General features: G+C 38.8%; 2 protein-coding genes and 1 long non-coding RNA gene across 6 annotated transcripts in view; 2 read left to right on the top strand and 1 right to left on the bottom strand.

Moving 5' to 3' along the window:
- Positions 1–429, top strand: part of LOC148652632 (myosin heavy chain, fast skeletal muscle-like) — a 42,006-nt gene extending 41,577 nt beyond the window's left edge. For all 3 annotated transcript variants that reach the window (XM_088599585.1, XM_088599586.1, XM_088599584.1), the window contains one exon: positions 316–429. In XM_088599585.1, coding sequence (XP_088455711.1) covers positions 316–333 — 18 coding nt within the window. In that variant the 3' untranslated portion in view covers positions 334–429. The remainder of the gene's footprint in view (positions 1–315) is intronic.
- LOC148652629 (uncharacterized) overlaps positions 1–13,875 on the bottom strand; it is an 83,424-nt gene that overhangs the window by 45,045 nt on the left and 24,504 nt on the right. For both annotated transcript variants that reach the window (XR_015925385.1, XR_015925384.1), the window contains exon 3: positions 4,950–4,997. This is a non-coding gene — a long non-coding RNA (uncharacterized LOC148652629). The remainder of the gene's footprint in view (positions 1–4,949; positions 4,998–13,875) is intronic.
- Positions 3,296–4,224, top strand: LOC148652631 (myosin heavy chain, skeletal muscle-like). The gene is made up of 4 exons (XM_088599590.1): positions 3,296–3,449; positions 3,521–3,724; positions 3,876–3,932; positions 4,076–4,224. Exons 1-4 carry the CDS (start codon positions 3,369–3,371, stop codon positions 4,094–4,096), a joined length of 363 nt encoding a protein of 120 aa, XP_088455716.1. The 5' UTR covers positions 3,296–3,368; the 3' UTR covers positions 4,097–4,224.

Raw genomic sequence — 13,875 nt, 5'->3', positions numbered from 1 at the left:
TTAGTGGTTAAGCGGGAGCTGGGTTTTCGAACGAAGCTCTCTGTTTTCTCTGTTTTTCAAATTAACATCCCTTTCCTCACCTATGGTCACGAGCTTTGGGTAGTGACAGAAAGAGTGAGTCTATGAGTCCAAATGAGGTTTCTCCGTATAGCTGCTGGGCTTAATCTCATGGTAAGGAGCCTGGCAATTTGGGAGGACTCTGGAGTATCCGCTGCTCCACCAGAGAGAGAGGAGCCTCTTGAACTTGTGTTTACTTTGTCTCTTTTTCAACCTTTACTATGAGTTAATTACTTTAATTCTGTTTGCTTTTAACAGAGTAAAGAAGCTGAATGAAGAAGAGGCCTTGTACTTAAGAAATTCATACAATATGAGTTTCAACATGAAATATTCTGGTAAAAGTGTTTTGTGAATAAAATATTTTAGCTTCAACTTCACGTTTTGTGTTTTCTAGAATACTTATACAAATATGTAAGAAAGCCTTTAACACCTTTGAAATAAAAATGAGTATGTTTCATATGGTTAAAAGAAATAAAATGCCCACTCTCTCTAAAATTATATTTCAAAGAAAGGTGTTTTCAGCACTGAAACATGGCACGCTTGAGAATAATCAGATAAATAATCAATTTGAATTGTTTTGGTCTGCAGATACTATCACAATCCTGCCACAGGCTCTTTAACCTGAGAATCTCAGGAAGGTTTTCCTTTGACACCACTTTTCCTAAATTGACATTTAAATAAAATGTGAACCACTACAGGACTATCTCTTTTTTCTGCTGGGATATTTCTATATCAGCAAACTGAAGAACTACTGTACTTCCAGTAAGATCAATTTATTATATTTACCAAATGCATAATTAATTTTAAGGTCTAAAATGAAGAAATGTTAGCAAACAAATTAACAGATCCAGCCATTCCAAATGTGCGAGGGATAATGCCTTAATTCGCAGTGCATGGGCTGCAGGGTACCACAACTAACTGCAGGTTTTTTAAAATATGGTGCAATAGTTTGTAAAGCCGCCTAGGTGGAGCAGTGAAAGCTTAACGTGGCATGTGAAGCATTTGAGCTGTTGCCAGAATATGTCTGGTTTAGAATCCCGGTCAATGCTGAGGGACAATCATTTTCATATTACAAAATGTAAGTTGTACTGTACTGTATACTGTTTACACTTTTAATAATTTTAAACTGTGTATTACAGCATGTATAAACTGATTAAAAAGTAGGTATATTTTGTAATACAAGATTGCACAGTTGGACAAAAGAATACAACAGAAATCCACCTTCTTCATAAATATTTTATGCATCAAAGTCTTTAACTTGGTAACTTACAATGGGCTATGGTTTTGATGTGCTTGTTCTAACATTATAAAGTTTATGTACTGTACTTAATACAAAGTTAGAACGTGTTATCCTTTTCTTAGAATAAGTAGTAAGAACACCACTTGCTGTTATTGTAAAAAAAGTAATATTGATTTAATACCACTTGATAGATATAGTAACATGGAATAGTGTTACTAAGCAGCTTAAATATCACAAGTGGATGTTTTCAAAACATTTAAAAAAACTTTGATTGTCCTTATAGTGGTAATGGGCAATGGACTGTAATGTAGCGCGCTGCACCCAGGCGGTTCAAAGCCCGATCAGAGAATTAGTTTCGGTTTGTTGCTTACATAGCTAAATACATAAAAATAGTCCACTATTACAGCTTATTGTGAACGCAATGTGTCTCTTTCAGGTTTACATCCGAATTGGGAAAATCTATATTTTGTCTTAATCCAAAATTTAGCAGCCAGTAATCAGCCAACAATTACAGTTTAAAGTTTTACATTTAATTTTGTACTGTACAGTACTGTAGTCTGGGAGACTGTTGCAAAACTGGCTCTGGTGTGAGTGTGTAAATCTGGATTAATTATTATACGCGATAGTTTCTTCATTAAGGATTTCTTCACGGAATACTTTAAGTTAAAGAAAGGAGGGAAGAATGGTTATTTTCACAATTGCCAGTAACCGGAAAACAGCTTAACAATATGCTGATACCGTACCATAACAGTGAAGACAAGACAGATAGGTCACACCTTTGAGATAGAGAGTGACTCTCTCTGTTGTTTACTAATGTACACGACACGAAATATTTTAGACCAAAGGCCTCACTTATTAAATTCCGAGATCCTGACAGATTTGACTTTGTATTCCCCTTGTTGAGCTGAAATGGAATAAGAAATAATACAGTAAATGTATTGGAATGTGCTCTGTTTTATTAATAGACACCCGACTCAAACCTGTGTCGTACAGTCCTGCTGTTTAGTGGTACCAGACATTTTTGGGACATCACAGTTCTGTACAGATTACAGAAAAGTGAATGCTGAAACTCCACCGGACATCATATGTACTGTTTAACCATAAGCAAGGACTGATGCGCTGTTCCCTTTTGGGAGGGTTATTCCCTGGAAATTAGACACAAGAAGGGCGATGTCGGATAATGTTGTGTGGCTCTAGGGGAATTTTTCTGTAAACTGAAGAGTTATAGAGATACAGTGTGTATCATCTCTTTTTACACTTGTACAGTAAGACCGTTCCAATGTTAATGCGATACAGAAGATATTAGTTATAATATTAATAATGAATGACCATGGACGGACTGTAAACTGCAGAGATACACAGAAGACAGGTCGAATCTTTTCTTCTCAGGTTGGAATTTAACCTATAGAGCGATCCTTTTGACTATATTTTCTTTGTAGCATGATGTGTAAAATAGTTGGTTATTATAGCTCGTTGCCAACACGATGTGCCTCACTCCGCATTTAGAACATTGACAGTATATTTTGTCTTTACACAAATTTCAGCAACGAGAAATTTAAGATCTTGAACAAGCCCCCAAATTTACTATATCCCCACTATAGGTACGACAAGGTGAAGTGGGAAGCTGATTTTTTCAACATTTTCTCAAGAAAATCAAAAATAAGAAACAATGGTAAGTCCCTGCCTAACTTAGACATTGCATGACTTTAAAAGCTTAAACCTGAACACAAATCCAAAACCTTTTAAAACAGAAGCTGTTAGCTGTACTTCACACCTGCATGCCAAGATCACAGCGTGTCCAGCTGTTTGGATTACACTATGAATCCCTGAGGTATACCATCCAAGGCATCACTGGAGCATAAGGAGTCAAAGATCCTTCGTGTCCAACCGGAATCGAACCAAATTAAGTCTGAAGTGGCAGAAAGATTGCTGAGAAGGATGAGGAAATTGAACAAATGAAGAGAAACAAAAAAGGATTGTGGATTCAATGTAGAGCACTCTTAATGCAGAGGTTAGGAGCAGAAATGATGCCCTGAGAATTAAGAAGAAGACGGAAGGAGATCTCAATGAGATGGAAATTCAGCTGAGCCATGCCAACCGCCAGGTTGCTGAAGCCCAGAAACCACAGAGGAACGTCCAAGGACAACTGAAGGTATAGAGTTGCTATCAGCCATCAGAGTCAATTGTGAATTAGCACAATATTCAAAAACACATTTTATTCAGGATGCTCACCTACACCTGGATGATGCCCTTAGAGGACAGGAGGACATGAAGGAACAGGTTGCCATGGTGGAGCGCAGGAACAACCTGATGCAGGCTGAGATTGAGGAACTGAGGGTTGCCCTGGAACAGACTGAGAGAGGCCGCAAAGTGGCTGAGCAGGAACTGCTTGATGCCAGCGAGTGTGTGCAGCTGCTGCACACCCAGGTGACAAAAGTTAAACATTCTAACAAACAGTAAAATCTGATCTTTAATTTCATATTACTAATTTTAATTTATAAATATAAATGTTAGACTGACAGAGAAGGTGGTATTTGGACTATATTGACGCTTACTACAAATATTCTCATCGTCTCAGAATACCAGCTTGATCAACACCAAGAAGAAGCTTGAAAGTGACATTACCAGCTCCAAGGTGAAGTTGATCACTGATTGAGTAATGGAAAATATTGTTGTTTCCTGATACATTTTAATCTTTTTTTCTTGCTTATATTAAAGAGCTGGATAACCAACTAAAAATTATGTACTTAAAAGTACTACATTTCTGTTACATTTCAGGCTGCCATGATGACAGGGTAGCTGAAGAAGGAGCAGGACACCAGCGCTCACCTGGAGAGAAAGAACCGTGAAGAAGGCTCCACGGCCAAAACACTGTATTTTCTTTCTTCTTTTTTTCAGCATGGAATAAAACTATTACTTGTTCCTATTGCCTGAAATGACTTTTATCCCTAACCAGAGCTTTTTATATTATGATAATACAGTATGCATGTGAACTTCAATTAGTAATTAATTTATTATTTGTGTTCAGGATTCTACTTGCTCCTCTCTTCTAATCCCCATGTAAAATAGCAGTAAAATAAGTTAATGAATATTCAAAACTATACTGTGAACATTAAAATTATATTTAAACACATAAATAAAAATATTCTCAGTAACAATGTCAGATGTTAATGAACAAAATCCAATGCAATAACAGAACAGAACTTGTTTATATTTGTTAGTGACAACACTGTTTTTCTTACTTTGGTTTCTCTTTTAAAATAAGAAAGTAAATAGTCAAGAAGGTAAACATGCTATATCTTTAACACTTTCTGCATATTAAACCACAAAATTCAAATTCACTCTAGGAGAATGAAAATATCCTCAGCCATTAAACTCGGTTTGCCACCCTTGCAAATATCACATAAAAATATACTTTTATTTCGAATTACAGCTTTTTCAATTCATTTACATTTCTTTTCTCATGTGGGATTCTTCTAATATTTTCCCTGCATATTCATTAAACCCACCTCAACTTCCATTCCCAGAGAACGTTTTCTCAGATATGTAGGTCAAAACTGATTGGTAAAACATTTTGGACAATTAATAAATGCACCTTTACAGTACTACAGCAAAATTACATGAAATAGTTATCAAATTGTAAAGGGCTTACCTTTTATGATTAACATGAAGGAAAACGCAACTGCCAAATTCCCTTCATCTGGAACAAAAGACAAGAATAGCTCATATAGGTATCTGAATATTCCTATTTAACTGAAATACTGCATGAAATCATTTAGTAATGAAGACTGTTGTTTGAATACAACATACTTACTACAGTACTACATTTCAAATCGGACATCTAAGGGCTGTTGAAAACAACTTGTTGCATCAACAGACTCTCAGAAGGGTTGGACAAACTCCCTATCACAGCTTTTATATGGCCACATTAGACACATAATTGGTCATCATGGCACAATTTTCTATTTTTGGAAACTTCACTTGCACATGGCAAATTTAATTTGCTCACATTACCAAATAAATTATACTGTCATCTACAGTATATGAATCAGATCCATCAACCCATGTGACTTTCATTATGAATGACACATGTATTTTTGAAACCCCCGATAAGTTCCAAGTTCTAGCTCATGAAAAAATTATTCTGGGAAATGTATCTACCAGATGGATTTGAGTGTGGCAAACAAACTGTTGGCAAACAAACTGTTGATGCAGCAGAGCTGAACCAGAGCACTTGATATAAAACTGATCTCTTGAATATGTGTTAACCGACACACATTTTAGAAAGTATGAAAGATATGGTTACTTCTTATTTTACTCATATCTGAGATGACATGGATGCCCTTAAAGAAATATTGTACCACTTAGGCTTAACAGAGAGCCCGTAAAATGAAAACATTTGCAATACATAATTAAATTTGCCAAAATATATTAAAATGAAAATGAAATCCATTAGTGCTTCAATTTAGAATATGTTGAAAAACTTTCTCTCTGTCCAATGGTTCATGAAGTTCTATCAAAACAACTTTAAACATTAAATATAAAACAACACTCTAGCTTTTTTGAAGAAATTATATACAAATGTCTTCCTGTGATTTTTCTCAGCTTTATTACACACAATCCACAAAAAGTGGAAAATATCTGTCTGCTGAATTGCTGTTCACATTCACAGATGCAAAAGACTTTAAGCAATGAAAAAGTTAATTTTGCTCAAAGATGGGAAAGCATACAAAACAGATATACTTTCCCAGAGCCAGACTGTATCATCTTCACCATCCTTAAGTTACAGATATGATTTATATCCTTAAAAGGGGATCTGATAAATAGTTAAAATAAAATGCAAGGATTTAAATGACATGCTGATATTGCCTTGAACCAAAAGAACACTACAAAATTAAAATGGACAGAAGTGTTACAACACCACATCCTGGAAGCTGTTTGACAAATTACATTTTATTTCTTACTGACAAATTGATTAAAGCATGTATAAGAATGTCTAAATATAAATAATTGTATTTAAATTGATTATTTAATAAAAAATGCTGGAATAGAACCAATTAAAAGGCTCTCATTTTGAAATTTATCAATTAAAGTATAGTAAGATAGATAATTCTGTCTTCTCAGTCCTATAAAATATTATTTGGTTATGTCAAAAATGCAACACACATTGCAAAACATCAAGTGTACTCATAAGAAAGAGTCTTCAAAAGAGGTGACTTGGGGCAAGAAAGATAAATGGAGACCTACACTTTCTTGATGAGATAAGTAGTACGAACATTCTGACTTTTTGGAATAAAGAATTGACAGTGTTGCTCTTTAACACTGTAAATTAAAAAAAAGTCTTAGAACATGCAGTTTCTTTCATTCTCAAAGACTAATAAATCAGTCTACCTATTTGTACAAGCAACATACCTACAGTAACTGCTGGTGAAAAACTGTGACACATGGTTTTTGTCGTATTACTAAATGGCTGTTCTTAGCAATTGGTACAGTACCACATAAAATTAAAACAGAATATACATTTCAACTGCTTTGTTTTTAGTGCAGGTTAAAGAAAGAATTCTGTAGCACCTCCAGATGCCCCTTGCTGGCTATGTATTTTGAACTCACACGAAGGGGCAGAGAAACTGGGACTGTATGTATCGGTTTGGTTATCATCAAAGAACTGATTAAAAATAGGGATGAGCAGGTTCTTGAGTGGTTCAACCAGTAATAGCATTCGTTTGAGCACAATTACAGCTCTATAGACGTCATTGTTTGGAACCTGGGCAATGTCACTAGCATTGCAACCACGGTACAGTGGGGAATATTCCAGGGTACATTTAGCTTTCCTGTAAACAGTAACTTCCTTGACTTGACTAAAGTGAACAAAACTAACTCACCTATGAGACATTGTGGAGCTCACAATGTGTCAAATGATAGATGATTCTGACAGTTACACGCATTGGAGGAAAACAGAGCTGCCTAATTATGTACTGTAAAATGATGACATTAAACTTATTAGATATAGTACCTTTAATAACATATTATTTGTAGGTACTTTGCACTAAAACAATCAAAACACTACATAAATACAATAAAGAGAATTAAAAGAGAATAAAAGTGAATTTAAAGAAATTCTTCAAAGAGAGCAAAGCATATTAGGTGTGAACATTTAAATTCCGGCACATTTAATTTTATTATTAATAATCTTTATTGTATACCACACTTTTAATAACTCAGTATTGAAGTAACTAGAGCTTTCACAAATTATTAGCCTACAGAAATGATCATCAGTAGGTATTTTGCAATATATCAAGAGTATACAAATACTGTACAGTAAACAGAATTAAATGCCAGAATACAAAAGTGAGTTTTAAAACTCTGTTAGGATAGGAATTGGGAGATTCTTCGATCCTTGTTCTGGGAACATAAAGTAGGCCAATGCGCAATTTATATTTACAGGTAGTATAATGAATAGTTAACAGGTCAACCCATGTGAGTGAGGAGCCAACCCATTTTATCCCTTAAATACATTGTATGTACAGTAGCAGTATTTTATTTAATTGTGAACTCAACATGAAACATGATGTGACTGTCGCAGTTCCGCGCCCTCTGCCACCACGTTCCGTCCCGCAGCACCTGGGGCACGAACCCGGGTCTCCGGCGTAACACAACAGTCACCGTATCCAAACTAGCTCCGCTACAATGGACAAGGATTGTAAAATAGGTATGTCTTTATATATATATTTTATATTATATATATATATGCTCTTAATTTCAGTTAGGATCTGAGCAGATTAGTTCTGAACATTGTAAGATGACCAGAGGAAGGGTCATCCAGGACAGGTATTTCAGGAACGATCTGCTCACTATACTTGACTTAGACCTGACCAAGATGGCCGCTAAGAGAAACCAGCTGACCCACAGATGGAAAGGGCTCAGTCCGAAAAACAACGAGACACAGGTGTGTCTCATCAGGAAACAAAATATATATGCCCTGGAAACAGTGAACCGGCACGGAAGCCAGTAGGTGAATGCGTTTTGGAGGAGATAGTGGAATTTGGTTGGTGTTGGTACAGATTTAAGGATAACCGATTTACGGAAGAAATAAAGGATTACGGTTTACGGTTTGTGATTTGGATACGGAGCGGATTTGTGGAACTTTACGGACTTTGGAATTCGGACTGAATAAGGATGGAGAAAATGGATTGCGGACTGGCTTGGAAGATGGACGAACTGGAGAAACGGAGAAAAACTCCACGAAAATAAAAGAAGAGAGTGTGGTGTGAGTACTTTTGTCTCTATTACATAAACCTTTCCTCTGGAGGCACCACAATTGGTAGAGGATGCAGGCAACCCGCTGATCGGGACTAAGAATTGTGGAAATAAAAGTTGATTTTTTTTTCTCTCCTTCTCTCTCGGTTTGTGTGTGAACTCTCGCTAAGGAAAATAGAACAATTGATACAACGATTATCCACAGCCACCCTAACCCAGTTCCAGGCTTTAAAAGGACAACAAGAAGCTATACAGGCACAGCAGGAGGCTAATAAAATTCAAACTGAGATGAATCAACGAATTATAGAAGAGCAGAATTTGGTGAGAGAGGAATTGCAAAGATTAGGAGAGGAAATTAGACAGTCCTCAGTAACAGGGAGAGAACCCAGTAAGATAGAAGAAATTGGGCTTCAAAAGATGACAGAGCTCGATGATGTGGAAGCATACTTAACAATTTTTGAAAGAACAGCTGCCAGGAATGCATGGCCCAGAGAGCAATGATTAGCACCTTATTTAATTGGGGAAGCCCAAAAGGCTTATTATGATTTAAAAAAAGAGGATGCTGAGAACTATGAAACTCTAAAAAAGGAGATCTTGGCGAGATTAGGGGTAACAACGGCGATACCAGGAGTCCGGTTTCAACTGGAAGTATCAAATGGACAAGCCCACTAGATCTCAGATGTTTGACCTGGTACATCTGGCGAAGAAATGGCTTCAGCCAGAAGAACTAAACTCGGGGCAAGTGGTAGAAAGAGTAGGATTGGATCACTTTGTGAGGAGTCTGCCTGTTCACTTGAAAAGAAAAGTAAGTGATGGGGATCCCCAGACCAGGCGGTTGATTTAGTGGACCGACAACATGCCACTGAAGCCTTGATTAAGGAAGAAAGAGGGGAATTTCGAAAAGAGGAGAGGAGAAACCCCCAGAGTTCGGGGAATGGAATGAAGTTTCAGTCACTAAAGTACAGGTACTATCGAGGTCCACCACAATTTAAGACATATTTTCAGGAAAGATCGATGGCCCCGACCATGGAAAGAGTCCCATAGATGCTTTAAGTGTCATGAAGAGGGACATCTGGCCAGTAATTGTCCAAACTTGTGTGAACCTATGCTAGTGGACACCAGAGAGGAAGCAAAGTGCCACTACCTCGCGGCAAGCGTCCGTCCTGTGAGGATCCCCACATTGCTAAAATCAGGATAGGGGAAAAGCCTGTCGAGGCCCTGTTAGACTCTGGAAGTATGGTGACCCTGGTGACCTCTACACCACTACCTGAAGGAACCAAGTTTAGGCAAGCGGAGGGGATACCTATTACGTGCATTCATGGGGAAACTAAGGTGTATCCATCTGTGAAAGTTTCCATTTCTACAGAACTGGGAATGTATAGTTTGACTGTAGGGGTGGTTGAACAATTGCCTTACCCTGTGGTGTTGGGACGTGACTGTCCCCACTTTCTCCAAATTTTGAATGCTGTCCAGTTGGCTAGGGAAAGTCCACTCCCCTGTCTGGGAGATTCGGACGATAACAGAGATTCCCCTGGAGAGGCGGACCAACCGGAAGAAGGCTTTGAACTTGGAGATGAGTTCCTAAATATGGATTTACTGGACTGGGAGCCCCCAGAACATCGAGGTAGGCTTGGGACGGCCCAGTTGGAAGATGGGAATTTAAGACATGCATAGGGACATGTGAGAAAAATTGAGGGAAAGTTGTGTAATAATAATAGTACCCTGAGTTACCCTTTTTTATGGTTAAAGACAATCTCCTCTATCAGGTGCAGAAGAGGGAATAAGAAGAAGTGGAGCAACTCCTCATTTCCTGAGCCTACCAGTCGAAACTCCTTAGCTTGGCCCATAGCCACCTCTTGGGAGGACACCTGGGCGTGAAGAAAACAGCTGAGAGACTACATTCTCAATTTTCCTGGCCCGGAATATACAAGGCCATAGAGAGATATTGTCGGGAATGCCCAGAGTGTCAGAAAACTCCCCCACAACCTCATTATACAATAAAAACCCTCTGATTCCCCTCCCAATTATAGACACTCCTTTTGAACGGATTGTGATGGACTGAGTGGGACCCCTGATTAAAACTACAAAGGGACATCAGTATATACTGGTAATAGTGGACCATGTCACGAGGTACCCCGAAGCCATTCCTCTGAGAGCAGCTACCGCCAAAAACATAGCTTCAAAGCTAGTGCAAATTTTCTCTAGAGTGGGAATCCCTAAGGAGATCTTAACCGATCAAAGGACTCCTTTTATGGCAAAAGTCATGCAAGACCTAAGTAAGCTTTTGGGTATTCATAAAATCAGAACCTCGGTATATCACCCTGCAAACAGATGGACTAGTGGAGCGCTTTAATAAGACCCTGAAAAGCATGCTGAGGCCATGCAAAAGGACGGCAAAAATTGGGATCAATTGCTCCCTTATCTAATGTTTGCTATTCGAAAAGTACCACAGGCCTTGACTGGGTTCTCTCCATTTGAGTAATTATACGCTCGGAGACCACGGGGCTTGTTAGACCTGGTCAAAGAGTCCTGGGAGCATCAACTTTCACCGTTACAGACTGTCATTGAACATGTGGAACAAATGAGGAAAAGGATAAACATTGTTGTTCCCATTGTGAAGGAAAATCTGGAGAAGGCCCAGGCGCAACAAAGGCAGATTTATAATAGGGGAGCTATTGTGCGAGAATTTCAGCCAGGGGACAAAGTATTGCTATTAGTCCCGAACCCGGAATGTAAATTCCTGGCCTCCTGGCAGGGGCCTTATGAGGTGGTGGAAAAAGTGGGTCAGGTCACTTATAAAGTTAAGCAACCTGACAAACGACGACAGCATCAGATCTACCATGTGAATTTACTAAAGAGATGGCATGGTGCAGAAGTTCTGCTCACCCACTTCTCCCCTGACCCTTTGGAAGAAGGAACTGGTGCCGTCGCCGTGGGGGACCTGGCTCTGGCGCAGAAGCAAGAATTACAAGAGTTCCTATCGCAAAACAAAGATGTTTTTTCCCGAAGACCTGGTCAAACTCACCTCATTCAACATAAGATTATCACGGAACCAGGAAAAAGGGTAAGACTGCCTCCCTTTCGAGTACCTGAAGCCAAAAGGAAATGAATTAAGGAAGAGGTAGAAAAAATGTTAAGAATGGGGATAATAGAAGAATCCCATAGCGTGTGGGCTAGTCCCATAGTACTGATACCCAAGCCAGATGGAACTATTAGGTTCTGTAATTTCAAAAGGTTAATTGAGATCTTGCTGTTTGATGCATACCCTATGCCTCGTATAGATGAGCTAATCGAGCGATTAGGTAATGCTCAATATATCAGTACACTAGACCTTACGAAGGGATATTGGCAAGTACTCCTAGCCGAAGAAGCTAAAGCCAAGACCGCGTTTGCCACCCCGGAGGGGCTATACCAGTATCGGGTCCTTCCATTTGGTTTACACTGAGCTCCTGCTATGTTTCAGAGATTAATGGACCGAATACTCAGACCTCATTGAGATTTTGCGGCTGCCTACTTAGATGATGTCGTAATTCATAGCACGACTTGGGAACAACACCTACAACACTTGGGAGCAGTAACGGGAGCTTTGTGAGAAGCAGGATTAACAGCTAATCAAAGCAAATGTTGTCTAGGGACCCAGGAAGCCAATTATCTCGGCTATACGATTGGGAGGGGAATGATCGTGCCACAAGAACAGAAGATGCAGTTAATTAGAAACTGGCCTAAACCTTCTACAAAGAAGCAAATACGAACGTTTTTGGGATTGGCAAATTACTATCGTCGCTTCATTTCAGGATTTGCCTCCATTGCCACCCCATTGCACGACTTAACAAAGTAGAGTTGCCCTGAAAAAATAAGATGGACAGAAAGGGAAGAGAGGGCCTTTCAAGAACTAAAAAAGACTTTATCATCTCAACCGGTCTTACAGGTACCTAATTTTAACAACACATTAATGGTACAAACTGATGCGTCTGACACTGGGATTGGAGCCATACTGCCATAAGAAGTTGAAGGATTGGAGCACCCCATTTTGTATATTAGCCGTAAATTAAGCCCTGCGGAAAAGCATTATTCCACAACAGAAAAAGAATGTCTTGCAATAAAGTGGGCCCTGGATTATTTAAAATATTATTTATTGGGAAGACGATTTATCTTGTATACTGACCATTTGCCACTTTACCTGGTTGTTAAGGAACATGTACCAAAATGATCGAATTACGCGATGGGACCTAAGTCTCCAGAGGTTTCAGTTCCAAACGGTTTATAGACCTGGAAAGAAACAAGGTAATGTCGATGCCCTCTCGTGAATGCATTGTTTTTTTTCCAGACAGCCCGGGGACGGGGCTGATCTCAGGGGGAGGGTATGTAAGATGACCAGAGGAAGGGTCATCCAGGACAGGTATTTCAGGAATGATCTGCTTACTATACTTGACTTAGACCTGACCAAGATGGCCGCTAAGAGAAATCAGCTGACCTGCAGATGGAAAGGGCTCAGTCCGAAAAACAATGAGACACAGGTGTGTCTCATCAGGAAACAAAATATATATGCCCTGGAAACAGTGAACCGGCGCGGAAGCCAGTAGGTGAATGCGTTTTGGAGGAGATAGTGGAATTCGGTTCAAGTTGGTACAGATTTAAGGATAACCGATTTACGGAAGAAATAAAGGATTACGGTTTACGGTTTGTGATTTGGATACGATACGATACAGATTTGTGGAACTTTACGGACTTTGGAACTCGGACTGAATAAGGATAGAGAGAATGGATTGCGGACTGGCTTGGAAAACGGACGAACTGGAGAAACGGAGAAAAACTCCACGAAAATAAAAGAGAGTGTGGTGTGAGTACTTTTGTCTCTATTACATAAACCTTTCCTCTGGAGGCACCACAATTGGTAGAGGATGCAGGCAACCCGCTGATCGGAACTAAGAATTGTGAAAATAAAAAGTTGATTTTTTTCTCTCCTTCTATCTCGGTTTGTGTGTGAACTCTCGTTAAGGAAAATGGTGTGTTAATTAAAGCTGGTGTGTCACTGTAGTCTATTCCAATGGTAACAAAGATATTAAATAGAAGAGGCAAAGAAATGAAGCTTGTGGGGTACCAGATGGGAAGGAGGGGAGGATCCTGGAAAGGTGGAAAAATGCTCAATTGGAAAAATATAATTTACACAAAATGTATATCACAACAATGACATAATACCAATGCAATAATACCAAAAGAAATAGTGAGGTGCAACAGGATAAGAATCATTAAAAGACTATCAGAAAAGTGTCAACAATCTACCCCAATCTAGTGACCTTCATACTAGGTTTAACACCACA

Source organism: Lepisosteus platostomus, chromosome 11 (assembly GCF_059453375.1).
Source record: "Lepisosteus platostomus isolate fLepPlt1 chromosome 11, fLepPlt1.hap1, whole genome shotgun sequence".
Taxonomy (NCBI): domain Eukaryota; kingdom Metazoa; phylum Chordata; class Actinopteri; order Semionotiformes; family Lepisosteidae; genus Lepisosteus; species Lepisosteus platostomus.
Note: the sequence above shows the minus strand (reverse complement) of the source record. Positions and strands in the feature narration are given on the sequence as shown.

Excerpts from the sequence above, each read along its gene's own strand:
- LOC148652631 (XM_088599590.1), top strand. The coding sequence starts at position 3,369 with ATGGAAATTCAGCTGAGCCATGCCAACCGCCAGGTTGCTGAAGCCCAG. Across the intron at positions 3,725-3,875 it reads TGCAGCTGCTGCACACCCAG|AATACCAGCTTGATCAACAC; the intron begins GTGACAAAAGTT and ends TCATCGTCTCAG. Across the intron at positions 3,933-4,075 it reads GTGACATTACCAGCTCCAAG|GCTGCCATGATGACAGGGTA; the intron begins GTGAAGTTGATC and ends GTTACATTTCAG.